General features: G+C 47.2%; 1 protein-coding gene across 4 annotated transcripts in view; it reads left to right on the forward strand.

Moving 5' to 3' along the window:
• L3MBTL4 (L3MBTL4, histone methyl-lysine binding protein) overlaps positions 1-16,276 on the forward strand; it is a 449,874-nt gene extending 433,598 nt beyond the window's left edge. For all 4 annotated transcript variants that reach the window (XM_025365149.1, XM_025365146.1, XM_025365148.1 and 1 more), the window contains 3 exons: positions 1,113-1,282; positions 10,551-10,613; positions 14,584-16,276. In XM_025365149.1, the coding sequence (XP_025220934.1) occupies positions 1,113-1,282; positions 10,551-10,613; positions 14,584-14,751 (401 nt within the window). In that variant the 3' untranslated portion in view covers positions 14,752-16,276. The remainder of the gene's footprint in view (positions 1-1,112; positions 1,283-10,550; positions 10,614-14,583) is intronic.
• The last annotated feature ends 207 nt before the right edge of the window (positions 16,277-16,483 follow it).

Genomic DNA, 16,483 nt, shown 5'->3' on the forward strand with positions numbered 1-16,483 from the left:
ATTACAAAAGGTTGACTTCTGGAGGGCTTCAAACATTTCCTTTTGTCATCTTTTCAAAGTCTCTTCTAACATCAGCAGTTTTATTTTGCTAATGTGTGTTGAAAGTGTCTTAAAAGATGTCATTATAAAGGCATTGGTTTTCTCTGAAATCTCTATAATATTTTTGCTCCTTATCCATTTGTAGATTTAAGCTAAATAATTAGGGAATTGAGACCCACGCCTTTTCCTTAAATGTTGGGATGTAACGTTAGAGTAAAGTCACTCTTGAAGACAGGAAACCAGCACAGAAGGCTGTTGATAAGCACAGGGCTGAAATGCACGGAGATCCCGTTGAAGTCTCACTCCTTGGTTGCAGCAGCCAATCTTGTGCAACCAAACAGCCATTGTCCTTTGTACCTTAAAACCATGGTACATGCAGAGCTGCTCAGAAAAGAGCACCGCATCTAAGAGTGCCTGTGTTAGGGAGGTCATGTCTCAGCTTCCGCTGCTTTCCAAAGCCCCGGGCTGCCACAGGATGTCACCCCAGGTGAGGTCATGGTGCACTGCTGGGGATCTGCAGCAGCAGCAGCTGGTATCACCCAGCTTCTCATGGGGACCCTTGCTACATGTCATGTTCAGTATCTCTCAGGGGATTTATAAAGCCAGATGTGGACTGAGGCTCACTCTGTCTTTAGAGACTCATGAGGCCGCTTCCAGGAAGCAATTATTCTTTGTGCGCGTACACATCCCAGATGGTTCAGTGTGCCAGTCTGCTTAGTAGTCAAATTCTGCATGGTTCTTTGATTCCTCTGACTCCTAATTTAAGGAGAGAGAAGCCAGTGGCAGTGACAAGTGACCATCAAACAGCATCTTACAGAGATTATTTGAATGTGGCTGAAACACAGCCACAGTCTTCTAGGCATGGGTAACATATGTCTTCTATGACCACTGCTCAAAAACAGACTGGTGGCATAGGGTATGCGTGGGGGTGATGCTGTACGATCAGAAGACATGGGTTCTGGTGGTGTCGGCACTTTCCCTGCCCTGACTTGGGCCCTCTGGACTGTGGGGCTGACGCAGCAGTGCTTGCTCGCTGGGAACCTGAGCCTCACCCCACCCCACCTCTCTTGCAGAATCCTCAGCGGAGCAGGCGCAGCAGGCACTTCACCAGTCAGTGTTCATGTCCACGGTGTCAGCCCACCCTTTTCGGGACCTTCCCCTCGGCAGGGAGCAACACTGCAAGCTGCTTCCAGGCGTGGCTGACATCCGGGCCAGCCAAGTGGCACGATGGACTGTGGATGAGGTGAGTGGAGCTGCTGGAGTCCAGGGCTGGGGTGTGCCTGCTGCTAAGAAATAGGCAGAAGGTCCCACTGACCATTCTCTAATGTCTGGGACAGCGCCCTTTTTCTCTTAGGCATTGCATCCGCCATATAAACTTTAAAACCCAAATTAGAGGGAGAAGCCAGGCATGGTTTTGAGGAGATGAGGAAAGCCCGCCACTTGCCCAGATGGTTTTGTACCTCCCCTCTGCAGCCTTATTCCAGTGCCCCCCGAGCCCCAGAGCCATCAGCTGGGGCTAATTCAAGCAGAGAGGCTTAAGCCTCCAATTCCACCTCACAGATTTAATTTGGGGAAGCACAAATGTGCAAGCATCTGAGGCTTGCATCCCAGCCACGTGTGCTCTGGGAGAGGTGCCCAGCCCAGGACATCCTGCACCTCAAGGATCTATTTGCCAGTTGCCCTGTGGTCTCGTGGGATCCAGGCACACTCATGGCAGAGAAGGGCCCTGCTGCAGGTTTGCTCCCCTAAAGCTACAAGATGAGCAGGCCCACCTTTGGTTCATTTATAAAGTATATTTGGTCACAACATTATATGAGAAGCTGCACAGAGGGCACAAGTTGGATCAGATTTCAATATAAACATTCCTTACAATATTGATTATTTTACATTTTATCTTATTTTATTTAGAGACAGGGTCTTGCTCTGTTACCCAGGCTGGAGTGTAGTGGCATGATCATAGCTCACTGCAGCCTTGAACTCCTGGACTCAAGTGATCCTCCCACCTCAGCCTTCTGAGTAGCTGGGTCTATAAGCATGTGCCACCACACCTAGCTATTTTTTTTCGTTTGTTTTGTGGATACGGGGTCTCACTATGTTGCCCATGCTAGTCTCGAACTCCTGGCCTCAAACAATTCTCCCACCTCAGCCTCCCAAAGCACTGGGGTTATGTGCAGGAGCCACCTTGCCTGGCTTCAGTAATGGTTATTAATAAGGATCAGTTAAGCCCCATTGCTTTACAATAATGCTGTAGAAATGCTTCATATTTAAGGTGGTATTATTTAAGGAATGTACCTCTTACCTGTAATTCCTTTTGATAAAGATACTGTTTTCACTAGTCAGGCCTTAAATTGTTTTTTAAAAGAAGGAAAATCCTGGGTCACTCTGAGGGCAAGATTAGAGCTACAGCCGCAGTTAAATTAGACACACAATGTTCCTGGAGCACTCACTGCAGTCAACTTAATCTTGGTTTAAGCCCGCCTTCCCAGCCTTGGGCCAAGGAACAGGCGGGCCAACGCCCACCCAGAAATTGGAGCCATTCATTTGAAGTGCCACCTTTTTAAAGTAAGACTGAGAGTGTCTCCTCTGCCCTCTTTGTTGCTGGGCTCTTAGCCCCTGGCATCGTCGCTTCCTGGCACAGAAGGATGCCCTGGGGAGAGCAGCGCCAGATCCCAGCCTCAGTTCCACTCCCACCTGCGTGTGCAGAGTGACAGAGTTCTGATCGTGAGGAATGTGGTGGAGAAGGCAGAATTCTGGGCATGTCTCTGCCCAGCTTACAACAATCCCTGGCTCCCCCTGGCACCCTTCACCCTCTGTGAAGTCCTCCCTTCCGCCCTTGCCTGCCCTGCCATTCTTGCCCTCCCCTCCTGCCCCAGGGAGTCCTGCTGCCCCAGCCTGTTCTCATACTCACACAGTCCTGCCTTCTCCCACTCAGACCACTGCCAGCAGCAGTCTGGAGCTCCATGCTCTCTTCCACCTCCTGTGGATCCTCGGTCTGAGCCAGAGGTCACCTCTGGCAGGACATCCACACTCTGGCCTGACCCCACACTCACTTGCCATGATATCTTGAGAACCCCTCACTACACCCGGAAGTTAGTAGACACCCAGTAAATGTTTGTTGAATGAATGTTGAATGACAAGGAAATCAATGGTGGCCTAAATTTTGAAACAAAAGTGGGATGTATCTAATCAGAAAAAAGAAGGGAAGCCATTCCAGTTGATGGGGAAACAGAGGAGGTTGCATGGAAGTGAGTTTCACAGACTTAGTGATGGCAGACACGCGCCACGCCCTGTGCGGTCATTAATCATGCTAAGCCAGCTATGTGAATATAATGACAGTAAGGCGGATACTCACTTTCCCATTTTATTCATGGGGAAGTTGAGATACCCAGAGATGAAGTGACTGGCATCAGGCCACACAGTCAGAACCAGGCCATGAGCTGACCTCCTGCCCACCATGCTCACGGTGGCCCCAGGCACAGAGGAAAGGGACCCAGGAGCGGGAGATGGGCCTGCTGTGGAAGGCCTCGGGCCGGGCAGAGGGTGTGCACAGCCCATAGTCTGCTGGACAGAGCCATTCTGGGCTCTTGTGCGGAAAGTCACTTTGTGAAGATGGTGTTTCAGGAAGATGAGAATTGCAGAGATCTGTAGAGAGTAAGGTGAGAAGGGCGGAGGAGAAGGAGACACCCAGGAAGTGGAACCATCAGGGCCTAGGTGGGGCACTGCCAACCAAAGAACCCGGATTCGATAGACATTTCAAAGGCACAGGCAGTAGCACAGGGAGGTAGATTAGACATAGAAGAAGAAAAAGTGAGATGCACCAAATGCGATTCCATTTATAGTCTCGGCGCTAAACAGTTTAGTACTTGATTGGGGTAATAGTATGTGAGAGCTGAAAGGCCCAAAGAGTTCATCTGAAAGAATGGGGAAAGAGTGTGCTATTAGAAGTGAAATTTGGGGACAGAGTCCAGTTTGGGAGCAGGAGGATAACATGGTGACTTCATTATTGGACATGTGACTCACGATTAGCAGTCCCTGTGAATCACAGTGGTGGATATAGAGACGTCCCAGTGGACATAAACTCAAGATGGTTGCCCTTAAAGGCTGCAGCCAGAGGGTACCAAGGGGCATTTCCCAAGGGTGTGAGTGTCCAGAGTTAGGGTGAGGATGGGTCGGCAGAGCCCCAGTTAGAAAGAGGGAAGAGGGGCTGCAAAGGGGCTCTGACTTCCAGAGAGTCCCTGGATGCCAGGTGTCAGGGGAAGATGAAGCCAGAGCATATGGTGCAGCAGGACAGGTGTCAGAGCTGGTCAGGTTTTGAGGCTGTGTTCGTGGAGTTGTGCCTCAAAGAATTTGGAAAAATTGTGTACAGTATATGTATTTTTAATGGATAAGGGCCAGAGATTTTATTAACTTCTCAGGGATGCCTTTATGCAATAAGAACAGACACCACTGTTAGGGACATTAGCAGTGACTAGGAAATGGGAGGGAGCTCTGATTGGACAGATTTCAAGTATGGCACTTAACAGAAGCAAAATCACGAGACTGGGAGGTGATTCAAGGGAAGTAGCTTGTCTAGGTGAAAGTGTCATTAGGACAGGGAAGCTCTCAGAAGGAAGACCAGAGAAAGAGAAGCTGTTAGGAAGATGAGAGCCCTGGTCCTTAGTTCTCTGTTGTGGGTGCAGGTGGAATCTCAGCCCTTGCTGCTGGGAGAGGCCTTGGAACTTTTCTAGATTTAAAATATCAGCCATGGGAAAGGCTAAGTGCCTCGCATACAACGCTCCTGCTCCTGCTGCTTCCATAACGCTGACTTCCGTCAGGGACTCATTCCACGGAAAACCATTGTCATGATTCCCTACTGTTGAGCATAACTCAGTCTTGCTGTCTCCCCAACTAGATGCCCTGAGGACAAGGACCACATCCTGAATTTCTTTCCATGTCCTCACGCACTACAGCACATTTCCCAGTACCAACATAGGTCCTCAGGAATCATCTCTGATGGGTTGAAAATGGGGGCTTTGTGATTGCTGTATTTGTGTCTTTGACAATAAGGGAGCCACTTAGGGGCCCCTGGTGAGTACCTACCCACAGCTGAGCGTAGGGCTGCTTAGAGAAGGCACAGTAAAAATGATGAGCAGAGCAGCGATGATGTGAACGGCAGTTCAGGGCTGAGCTGGACTGGTGGGGGCCCAGGGCTGCTTTTGTGCTTTGTCAGCACTGGGCGTTTCAGAGAGGAGCCTCCGCAGCCAGGGACGGGGTGTGTTGGAATGAACTGGGCATCCCTCAGGAAGAGTTAACACGGGTGTCTGCAGCCGAAGGTGAAGTGAAAGCACAGCCTCTTTGTCTGCCTTTCTGGCCCGGGAGGAAGACCTCTGCTCTGCTAATGCCACCTGTGAAGAGAGGCTAGTGCGGGGCCTTTGTAACACTCCACAGAGCTGTGAGCTGCCTCTTAACTCCTTTGTTACTGTGGCTGTCTCTCCAAGAGCAGTGCTTTTCAAAGCGCAGATAGGCTGGGAAGTCAATTTAGTGGTTATAAAACGAAAGACCAGACTAGATGAGAGCACATCATAGGTAATAAGGGTTGTTGCTTTGCTAAACTTCGGTGAGGGATGTGTGTGGGTGTGTGCACGTGATAAGTTATGGAGATGTAAAGTATATGTCTTATTCTGGGTCATGAAAATATCCTGTACAAGAGCATAAGCTTTTACGAGTAGGGACTAGTATAGTTTCATATATTTTTATATCTTTTAATCTTTTGCTATCTTATTGCAAAGCATCTTGCACAGAAGAGGGTTTGACAAATGTTCGAGTGAGTAAATGAGTTCATGAATGAATAGGCAGGTGGGTTTTATGTAGTCTGTTCCCTGATTCTGCCAGGTATATATGTCTAGGCACACGGAGGCAGGCAGGGCATGATATGTGGTGTGCTCATTTACCACCCTTGGTATGACTCAGGTAAGCCTGGTGCACGTATGGGTACTTTTATTTCTCTTATTAAAAAATACTTCTTAAAGCACCACATATAAATTGCTCTAGCTTCAACCAAGTGCTCCCTAAATGTTCATTAACTTTAAAAGATGGCAGTCACTTTAAAAGCAGCCTTTACACAGGAAGGGGTGCTTTTGAAAAATTCAGGGTACTGCTAACTAAGCAGAGCAGCCTTATACAATTGAGCCCTTAAAAAAAAGGGCAAATAAACTCTGCTGTTAAAAAATAAGACCCAGGCTGGCAACAGGGTCCCCAGTGGACGATTAGCCGGTATAGTCCGGCACATATCTACAGGCTCAGCGAGATAGAGAACACCGGCATTTGGAAAGATTTAAAGCAGCAGCAGCCCCACGGAAGAACACGAGGCCTGCTGGGCTCCAGCGACGATGCCAGGGAAAGTAGGTCGTGGGGGAAGTGAGGTCGGCTGGCGGGATGGGCTCCTCTCAGAGCCTGGGCAGTGTCATCCCTCCTAGTTTCCCCAAACTGCTGTCTCATACTTAGAATTAACTTTCTCAGTGTCCTTCCAAAACAAAGCAAGGATTTTAGCTGTAGGACACTGTGTGCCTGAGAATGTGGGAAGTGCTGGTGTGTCAGTGGTCACAGCACTGTGGGGGGCACTTCCCAGAGTCAAGACCAAGGGGAGACACCCGCGTGGCAGCCCCCCACACCACCAGGCGCTGCCCAGAGCCAAAGCCAAGGCCCAGGCCACCCACTGGGCTCCAACAGTGTGATCACCCCCTTTGAAAAACCAGGTGACCCCACTGCTATGGCTTCTATGGGTGCAGGGCAAGTGGATGGTCATTTCGTCTTTCGCAGAGGTTATGCGTCTCTAGACAGCTGTCCACATTTTCCACAAATGTGAAGAAAAAATATCTCTCTCTTTTAATGGGAGAATGAAAGGGAAACTTCTTGATGTTACTCTATTCTATGCTAAAACTCACCGCTTTCATTGAGAAAATCTGTAGCAAAGCTTTCTATGAAAGCTCAAAATACAATTTATTTGTAGGGGAAGTAATTACCAACTAATAATACTGAATCAAGGCCTTTGCATATTTTAAAATTCTTGGCCAGAGAAGTCTGCTTAATAGAGTTCATGGAACTTGTTCCTTATTTTGGAAAAAGAAAAGATAAACTGAATCGAATGGGAATCTCTTTCCAAAATGGCAGAGCCTTTCGGAGGAGTGTGAAGCTGAGGAGGGTGGCCGGGTGGAGGATGAGGTGGAGGTGGCAAGTGCTGCTTGCAGGCCAGACAGAGGCCACCTCGGGGCAGGGCCGCATCTGCTCTGTTGATGCTTTGGTTTAACACGTTATTTATTTCCTTTAAAAAAATCCAATTTACCTTTCATACATTGACAATGATTTCTTGGCCAATGATACTGAGAAGGAAGACTGTGGTCTTTTTTTTGTTTGCCCAGAAAAGGACAGTTTAACATAGGCAAACCGTCAAAGCAACTTGCAACACTTCTGCTGTGAACGGTCCTTTGAACAAGTATGGAAAAGAGACCATGTTTCCAACCAACCACTTCTTTCCCCTAGCAGTGGGGAAACCACTGTCCCTGTGCTGACGTGGCTTTCCCACTGCAGTGAGTGATTGACATCCAACAAAACATGGTTCCTTAGCTAGTTACTGGTCCCTCTTCTCTATTATTTCCTCCTGCGACACTCAGCCCTCCTTCCTGTGAAAAAGTGAGCCCAGCAGAAGAACTGTGGCAATGTTGCCCCCAGGGGCATTTGGCAACATCTGGGCATATTTTTGGTTGTTAAAACTGGGAAGGGGGCTTTGCTACTGGCACCTTGTGAGTAAAGGGCAGGGATGCCGTTAAACATCCCACAACACCCAGGCCAGCCCTCACAGCAAAAAGTTACCTGGCCTGAGGTGTCCGTATTGAGGTTGAGGAACGTGGCTTTACAGCATTCTCCTGTGTTCATCTTTCATTCCTGCCCTGCCTAGCCCTGAGGCTCAGCACAAGTCCGTCCAGACCCTGCTGGACCATTCCTCTAGCTTCCTGCAGCGCTGTGGTTCTCGGCCCTCAGTGCACACTGGAACCAACTGGGAAGCTCTAAAAATATCTACCCAGTGCTTGGACCCAATCCAGCTCCATTAATTTATCATCTGTGTGGCATGAGGCCTGGACGACAGTCAGCGTGAAAGCTCCAGTGTCCCGCCAGGGTGGAGTGCCAGGGCTTAGGGCTCCCCGCTGCTGTGGAGGAAGTACAGACCCACACCTGGAACCACGCGGCCCTCCCCACTTCCCGCCACTCCCTGTCTACTCCTCAGCTCAGTCAAACTGCACTCCTCCAGCTCCTCACACCTGCCCTTTGGCCCTGTGCTGTCCTGCTTTGGGGTTTGCTCCTGGGATTCTCTATGCCTAGAATTCTTCCCCCGCCCATCCACCCCAAATCGCCACGGTGGAAATACTGTGCATCCAACAGTAACCCTCTCAGGGTCCCCCTTCTTCCTGATGTCCTTCCTGAAGTCCCACCTAAGATTTGTGGAGTCCCTTCCTAACACCCATAGCCTTCCTACCTTTCTCAAGGGTGTTAACACATTTGACCACATGTTGTAGTGAGTGATAAGCTTTCATGTCCTCCCTGTTCCCCTCAATCCTCCCACCACTAATCAAATCAACTCATTAAAAATTCAAGCACAACAAGCTCCCAGGGCAGCTCTTCTAGCAGCCAGCCTGAGGCCTCACACGCAGGCAGGGTTGGAGTATATATGACCAGCAGAGTGGTCTGGGGAATGACGGAGCCAGGCCACTCTCCATGTCCTGGGCCACCAACCGCACTGCCACTGCCATCACCTGCCCCAGTTGCCCTGTCTCTGCAGTTTGACCAGTGGCATTCCACAGCTTTCATTAGCTCCCAGCAAGTACTGAGCACGTGCTCTACATGCTTCCTTCTCACCTAGAACAAGAAAACTGTATTAGCCCAGCAAACAGACTCGGCTTCCTCTGCCTGAATTGCCAGTGTCGGGTTCTCGGGTGAATTTGCTCATAATACTGAGAGCCCGGCCAGCAGATGCACTCACTAGCACAGATGCTCCTGGGGCTTGGAGGTGAACCTGGATGACAGCAGTATGGCTGGTGTGGAACTTTTTTTTTTTTTTTTTTAATCCTTATCACTCCAAACTTTATATGAAGATTGTAAAACGACTCAAGAATATATTTGCAGTGCCAGGGGTGAGTAAAGCAGACATGGACATGCAGATCACCCCTAAAAAGAAGATATTCTGAACTCTTCACATTTGCACTGACTAAATATAGCTGTGACACCACAGGGGACAGAGCTCAGGAGGGGCACAGGTGTCCAGCCCTAGGGTATGCCCTGTGGGAGTTGGCCCTTACTGCTCTGTCACCTGGGATCAGCAAACACCTGGTGCTATCTCCTGCACCATCAGGGGCAGCGTCGGCCGACTTCTCCTGGAGAGGCTGGGAGGGAGCCTGTGCTCACAGAGCTCTCTGAGGGTGGGACGTGTTGATACACTGCACTCTCCAGCCTCGAGAACCTTCCCCATGAAACCAGGGAGAGGAGAAGGGCCAGCACCCACAATTCGGTTGACACAAGAAGCAGAGAGCCAAAAAAAAAAACAAAACAAACAAGACAGTTCCCCTAGAAGTATCACCTCCCGAGATGACATTTACTGTTGCACTCCAGCCTGCCTTTCATCGCCTGCTGCGACAGGACTGGAGTTAGGCAGTAGTGCAGACCACCCAGCTGTCATTTCTGATGTTGGGAGTCTACCCTTTATCATGTTTGTTCAATCAGCTTCCCAAAGGTATCTATTAGGAGCACTCAGTGGCCTCCTGAGCCGATAGCCAGATCTTTGTCTGAGCTCTCTCTTGTTAAAAGGATATTTGGGGGCATGTGGGGGCATGGTGAGGGTGGGAAGTTGAAATGAAGAGACTGATTCTCCAAAACGTAGGGCCTAGAGATAGCAAACCTGAATTCCAAAATGTCCCTGCTACTTACCAACCGTGTATGGCCCTGGGTAAGTGCTGAACCTCATTTAACCATCATTTATGTGGGAATTCAGCTCCGCATAGATTCTCTGATCGCCTGTGGTTCACCAGGCTCCAGGTAAGGAACTGGGCCACAGAGATGAGTAGGAGAAGACCTTGCCTTTGGGTCTGCCTTTTAAAGGCAAGCGGGCAGGTCCTCACTCCTGCCTGTTGCTGTGATAACTGCTGCACAAGTCCACTGGCCTCGCCCTCACTGACCCCACAGGGGAGTCAGGAGAATCAGATACAGAACTTGCAGAATGCCAGAGCTTCACATATGGAGGCTGTTACTGTCATCATTATAACCATAACCCTGTGCAGGTCAGTCCAGTAATAAGAGGACAGAAAAAATATTGGGGGCTGGTCTAATTTCTCAGTTGACAAATGCTCATGCAACTTGATAGATACTATTTAATTCCCAAGTGTTTGAGAGACTTTAAGTATATTTTACTTAAATGTTGGATTACTACAACCCTAAAATTATTTCAGGTGCATGTATTAAATTAGGCTTTTCATCTTGCACTATAGGTGGCTGAGTTTGTACAGTCTCTTCTGGGCTGTGAAGAACATGCCAAGTGCTTTAAGAAAGAGGTAAGAAATGCGTGTGTGTGTGTGTGTGTGTATATATATATATATATATATATATATATATATATACTTCTAGACCCAGAAGTGTTTTGTTATCATTTACTTAAGTGTAAATAAGGACAATTTGGGGCAGCAAGAGAAAGGAGATCCAGCAGGAATAGAGCCCAATTCTGCAGTGTGAGACCAAGCGGGGTCAGTCTCTGCCTTCAGTCCTCTTATATTTTGCTAGGTTTTGTTGCAGAATGCCATGGTGCTTGGTGCATGCAGCATGCTCAGTACATATACTATTTGCTGGAAGAGTAAATGAACAAGATAATTAATTATTACCTATCGGTGTCATGAGGCCTCTCCATTGGTGGCTTGAAGCCATTTGGGGGAAGGCAGGAATCCTCCTTTGGGATTGCACCTGGGAAAGAGAGGAGATTTGTGTACTCCAAAGTCAGCATGGGACCCTCCTACCTATCCCTGCCCTGCATTTGCTTCCAGAGAAGCCCCAAATCCTTCTCGGGGGTTTCTATCTTCTGCCCCGTCTTGTTTGGGAACATACTGAACTGCTTCGCATATTTCCTGGAATTAGGATCCATAGCTACAGGAGCCCTGGAAGAGACTGGACCAGCTACAGAATGATGCACATACTAATCCCAGTGATGGTGTATCAGGGGCTTGCCACGTGCCAGGCACGGTGCTAAGCATTTTACAACCATTGCCCTTTGATCCTTGTGACAACTCTACAATGGCAGCTTACCGATGAAGAAGCTCAGGCCCAGGAAGGTTAGGCAGAGCAAGAAAAGGGCACAGTCGGATTCCAGCTCATATCCATCTGAGAGCTCAGAGCGTCCATTGTTGCTCTAGAACTCTCCAAGAAAACCACCCTCGTAGAAACTGAAAGGCAGTACGCACCTCTCCCTCTCTCAGGTTCAGAGCATGCATGGGTTAAGGGAAGTGCTCACTGAGTTTTGGGTTCTGGACCCCTCCAAGCACAGTAGAGGAACTCAGCATCAAGGTCAGATGGTCTCAGTCTGGGTAGCTGCTGCATGTGGGGTTCGCCTGGCTCTGCCTGAGCTCAGCATGGCTTGGGCATAGTTGGCCGCGCTCACACATACAGTCCACTCTGCAGGTAGTGATGCCCAAGGCCCGCCTTGTCCTCAAGTCTGTCCACGTAGGGGAAGAGGGAGTGGCTCTTTGCAGGCTGACTTGCTTATATTTGGCACTCACTGACCAGAACTGTCACTTTAGACAGATTGCTGAACCCCTCTTATCCCTCCTCTCTGAAACACAGATTTACGAGAGGGGCCCTTAAAGATTAGGATGATCATGTTTGAAGCACCGAGCCCTGTTCTTGTCCCAAAGTAGGGGCTTAATAAAGGCAGCAGTATACAGCAGAGGGTCTCCTCTGGGCTCCAACAAGCCCTGCTCGAAATCCCAACTTTGCCCCTTAGAAGCTGTGTGAGCTTGGGCAAGTCATTAAGCTTGCAATTCCAGGTTTCCTCTCCTATATTACAGGGTTATCAGGAGGATCAAACCCATATAATAGATTATTATAGCTCCATAACTGTTAGCTGTTATCATCACCATCATGACCTTATTCTTAGGACCTTATATTTGGACAGCAATTTTTGCCTGAAAATGCTGGACCTGAGCCAGGTCAGGGTATGGATGTAGGCTCATTCTCTCTCCTCTGCCTTGGGGAAAATGCCTTTTCCGAGGGGAAAAGTGCTTCCTCCTCTAGATGGATGAATCCTTATCAGACAATATATCATAAATGCACAGAAAGGTTTTAAAACCTTTTTTAAATGTTAAAACTTTAAAACCCTACCCCTCGGGTCCCAGGGAAATTCTATCAGTGAGACATTGACACTACAGGATTCTCCTTCTCCTTCTCCTTCTCCTTCTCCTCCTCCCCCTCCCACTTCCCTTCCCCCTTCCCCCCTCCTCCTCCGCCTCCTTCTTCTTCTTCTTCGTCTTCCTCTTCCTCTTCCTCCTCCTCTTCTTTCTTCTTTCTTTCTCCTTCTCCTTCTCCTCCTCCCCCTCCCCCTCCCTCTCCCCTTCCCTCCTCCTCCTCCTCCTCCTTCTTCTTCTTCGTCTTCCTCTTCCTCTTCCTCCTCCTCCTCTTTCTTCTTTCTTTCTCCTTCTCCTTCTCCTTCTCCTCCCCTTTCCCCTCCCCCTCCCCTCCTCCTCCTCCTTCTTCTTCTTCATCTTCCTCTTCCTCCTCCTCTTCTTCTTTCTTTCTCCTTCTCCTTCTCCTTCTCCTCCTCCTCCTCCCCCCCTCCCCCTCCCCTTCCCCCCTCCTTCTCCTCCTCCCCCTCCCCTTCCCCCCTCCTCCTCCTCCTCCTCCTCCTTCTTCTTCATCTTCCTCTTCCTCTTCCTTCTCCTCCTCCTCTTCTTTCTTCCTTCTTTTTCCTTCTCCTTCTTCTTTTCTGAGGTGGAGTCTTGATCTGTTGCCCAGGCTGGAATGCAGTGGGACAATCTTGTCTCACTGCAACCTCTGTCTCCCGAGTTCTAGCAATTCTCCTGCCTGAGTAGCTGGGACTACAGGCACATGCCACCACGCCTGGCTAATTTTTGTATTTTCAGTAGAGATGGGGCGTCTCACCATGTTGGCCAGACTGCTCTCAAACTTGTGACCTCAATTGATCTGCCCACCTCGGGCTTCCAAAGTGCTGGGATTACAGACATGAGCCACCACAACTGGCTTGGGTTTGTATTATTAAATTTGAAAAGGTTTAGAACCACAGTGCTAAGTTCGTGGAAGAGTGTTTCCGTAGAAAACCCTCCCATTCCTGCCTTCTTGGTTCTGGAGCTAGGAATCATCTGAGGTAGGCTGTGTCAATCAGCGATGCTGCAGCAGTCCCAGATGTCGTGCTGAGGTCACTGGGACATCCAGAAGCTGGGGGAAGCAGCCTACACAGTGGCCACTGCCATCCTGTGAGTCTCAGGGAAGCTATTACAGTTCATGCTGTAATATCTTTTTAATTTAAAAATATTTAATTGTCAAAACAAGATTGAATATATTCAAGGTGTATAATGTGATGATTTGATATACAATGTGTGATGATTACCAAAGTCAAATTAACTCTTTCCATTACCACCCATGCCATACATCAGAGCCCCAGATCTTATTCATATTGAGCCAAACATCATTCTGTGCAAGTTTTGAAATATATTTTCAAAGTGTAATAAATAAAACATTTATTTTGTATGTATTTTTGCTTATACTGGTATGTATTCTTTTAAAAATTTAAAAACAGGAAAGTTGAAAGGATTAAATAAAAACTAACCACTATTCTACCATCCAAAGATAATTTATGTTAACATTTGGTGTAAAGACTTCAAATATTTTAGATATGCATATGTATACATGCAGCCATGCATATTTAATTGTACAAAGTAAAACTGAATTTCTTCTCTATCATATACCATGTTCTGTTGTTTACTGATCTATAAAAAAAATCCTAAATCATTAAATGTTTCATAGATACTTGATTTGGGGTGACTGCATAGTAGCCCACTCTTACTATAGTATTATTTATTTCTGCTATTATTGGGAACACTGGGTTGCTTTCAAGATTTCAGTATTATAAATAATACTAGAGTATACACATTGCACGTTATTCTCTTGGGAAAAATTCCTGGGGATTCACTTGGTTTTAAGGGTCTTGATATAAATTCAAGCCAACCTTTTTAAAACACAACAATAGAAACTTAGCCTAGGAACAGATCATGTATATTGAGTTCGTATTTAACAGAGTGAGCTCCTTTTAAATTTCACTTCAAATTTCTAGAAGAAAGAACTGAAGTGGAGCAATGGTTGTAACTAAGCCAAGTGAGAGCTGCTGTCATTCTCTCTCACTGGTGAGCTCAACATGGAGGCTATGACGGGTTCCGCGTCACACTCAGAACCTAAGTGTTACTGGTGAGTAAACAGGCTTCCATGACAAAACAATTTTGTTTGTGTCTATTTATGTATTTGCAGCAGATCGATGGCAAAGCCTTCCTGCTTCTGACACAGACAGACATTGTCAAAGTGATGAAGATCAAACTGGGCCCAGCACTGAAGATTTACAACTCTATCCTAATGTTCAGGAATTCCCAGGACCTCCCTGAAGAAGATACTGTCTCAGGCCAAGAAGTCGAGGGATGATGGCGCTGCCTGAACTTCCTCTGGCACCAGGAGCTGCGCTCTCTCAGCAATAAAAGTGGAGCACATTCATTTGATGTGAATGTCCAATGGCCATATCCACATTGAATCTGGACTTTTTAAAGTGTCTGTGATTTGTTTATATGTTCAGAGGATTTTGATGACTGGTCCAGTGCCAATGATTCAGAGGCTTAGGCCCATCTGTGGGTTTGGTTTATGAACATTGTTATCTTTGGTGGGATCCGTTCAGCTCTAATGTGTTTGCAAGACAGACCAAAGAAGCCCACACATCCACCTTTATTCTTCTCCGTCACCAGAAAAGAAACCATTTTCCATTTACAAGCATAACACTGTCAAGCGGTAAAATATTAGAAAAGCAGCGTTCACGAATACATTGTTAATGTTTTTACCAGAACAACGTCGAGCTTGGCTCAGATCTGCCATGGAGCACAGCTAGTCTAAGACCTAGAGGCCTGGTGCTTTCAAAAGACTTCACGTGAGATTTTTGTGTACTTTACTCAGGAAAGTGTGAATCTCTAAAAAATAATAAGAAGAAGCACATGTTTTCATGATTCATTCATTCTCCTTTTTGTTCCATTATCCATTTCTTGGTTATGCTCCCAAGGTTTCCTGGAGCCTCCACAAAGGAGTGTGACCAGGATTAACAAGAGGACGGCGAGGTGGGCACTTCCAAAAGCTGGAGAGACCCTTCTGAGGACCCTCCACCATCAGCGGGGCCTCAAGGGACCCTGTCCTAACACTGGTGTGGCTGGTGGGCCAGACCCTCACCTGCACAGAACTCCTCCCTGCTCCCACTCTGAAGGGCATTTCAGGATTGACTGATTTCCACCGCGGTCTGCCAGAACCCCTGTAACAAGGAGCTGTGTTATATTACATCTGGGGCTGTGTGCATCTTTACAAACGGAGACACACTGTTCAAAGGGAAGATCTCTAAAGTAGGGAGCGTGGTACCTATTCTTTGTTTGAAACATTCCGATTTGTTGTCAGGCTTTATTTGTGTTTTGTAAGTGATTGTATCCGAGGCTTAAATTGTGTGGAATCAGTCCCACAGTTTTGAAAGACAAGTACCTCTTTTCTGACACTTGTTACTACTTTTACAGGTAGGAACAGCTATAAATGCTCTCCCGGCAGTGGAGAGCCACCATCTGTGGGTGGAGAGAAAGAGGGAATAGATTCTAAAAAGAGGTTCTATGTCCACTTGCTTCATTAAGAATGTTAAGGTTTAAGAAAGTTGATTCTGCTTGGAGAATTTCTCAAGCTTTACATTTTTTTTTCACTGAAGAAAATAAACTCTAAGATGTGTGCATATATAACATTTCTTTAGATCCTTACCTAAATGAAATTTTAATATATTATTGGTTGATGTAAATTTTGTTTCTGTGGAGTTTTGTTTGTTGTTTTGCTTTTTGTAGACTGCCATGTGCAGTTAAAATTCCTGCTTCTGCCATGTTAAAATTTTAATATATTTTAAATGATAATAAAGAGAGAAAACAAAATTTATACGTCACTACCTTAATGCATATGTTGTTATGACCTGTGCCCATGCCACAGCATGGAGTCTGTTTTTTTGTTAGCCGTGGAAGAACAGAGGTAACTCTGCCCACATTAGCTAGCAAGGAAGTCAGCCATTTTTGAGTGCTATCTTTCTTGGGATATATTTCCCAAGGAAAGCAGGTTTAGATGTTAATAATTTGAGAGATTAAATGGGAGGTTT

This window comes from Theropithecus gelada, chromosome 18 (assembly GCF_003255815.1).
Source record: "Theropithecus gelada isolate Dixy chromosome 18, Tgel_1.0, whole genome shotgun sequence".
NCBI lineage: Eukaryota > Metazoa > Chordata > Mammalia > Primates > Cercopithecidae > Theropithecus > Theropithecus gelada.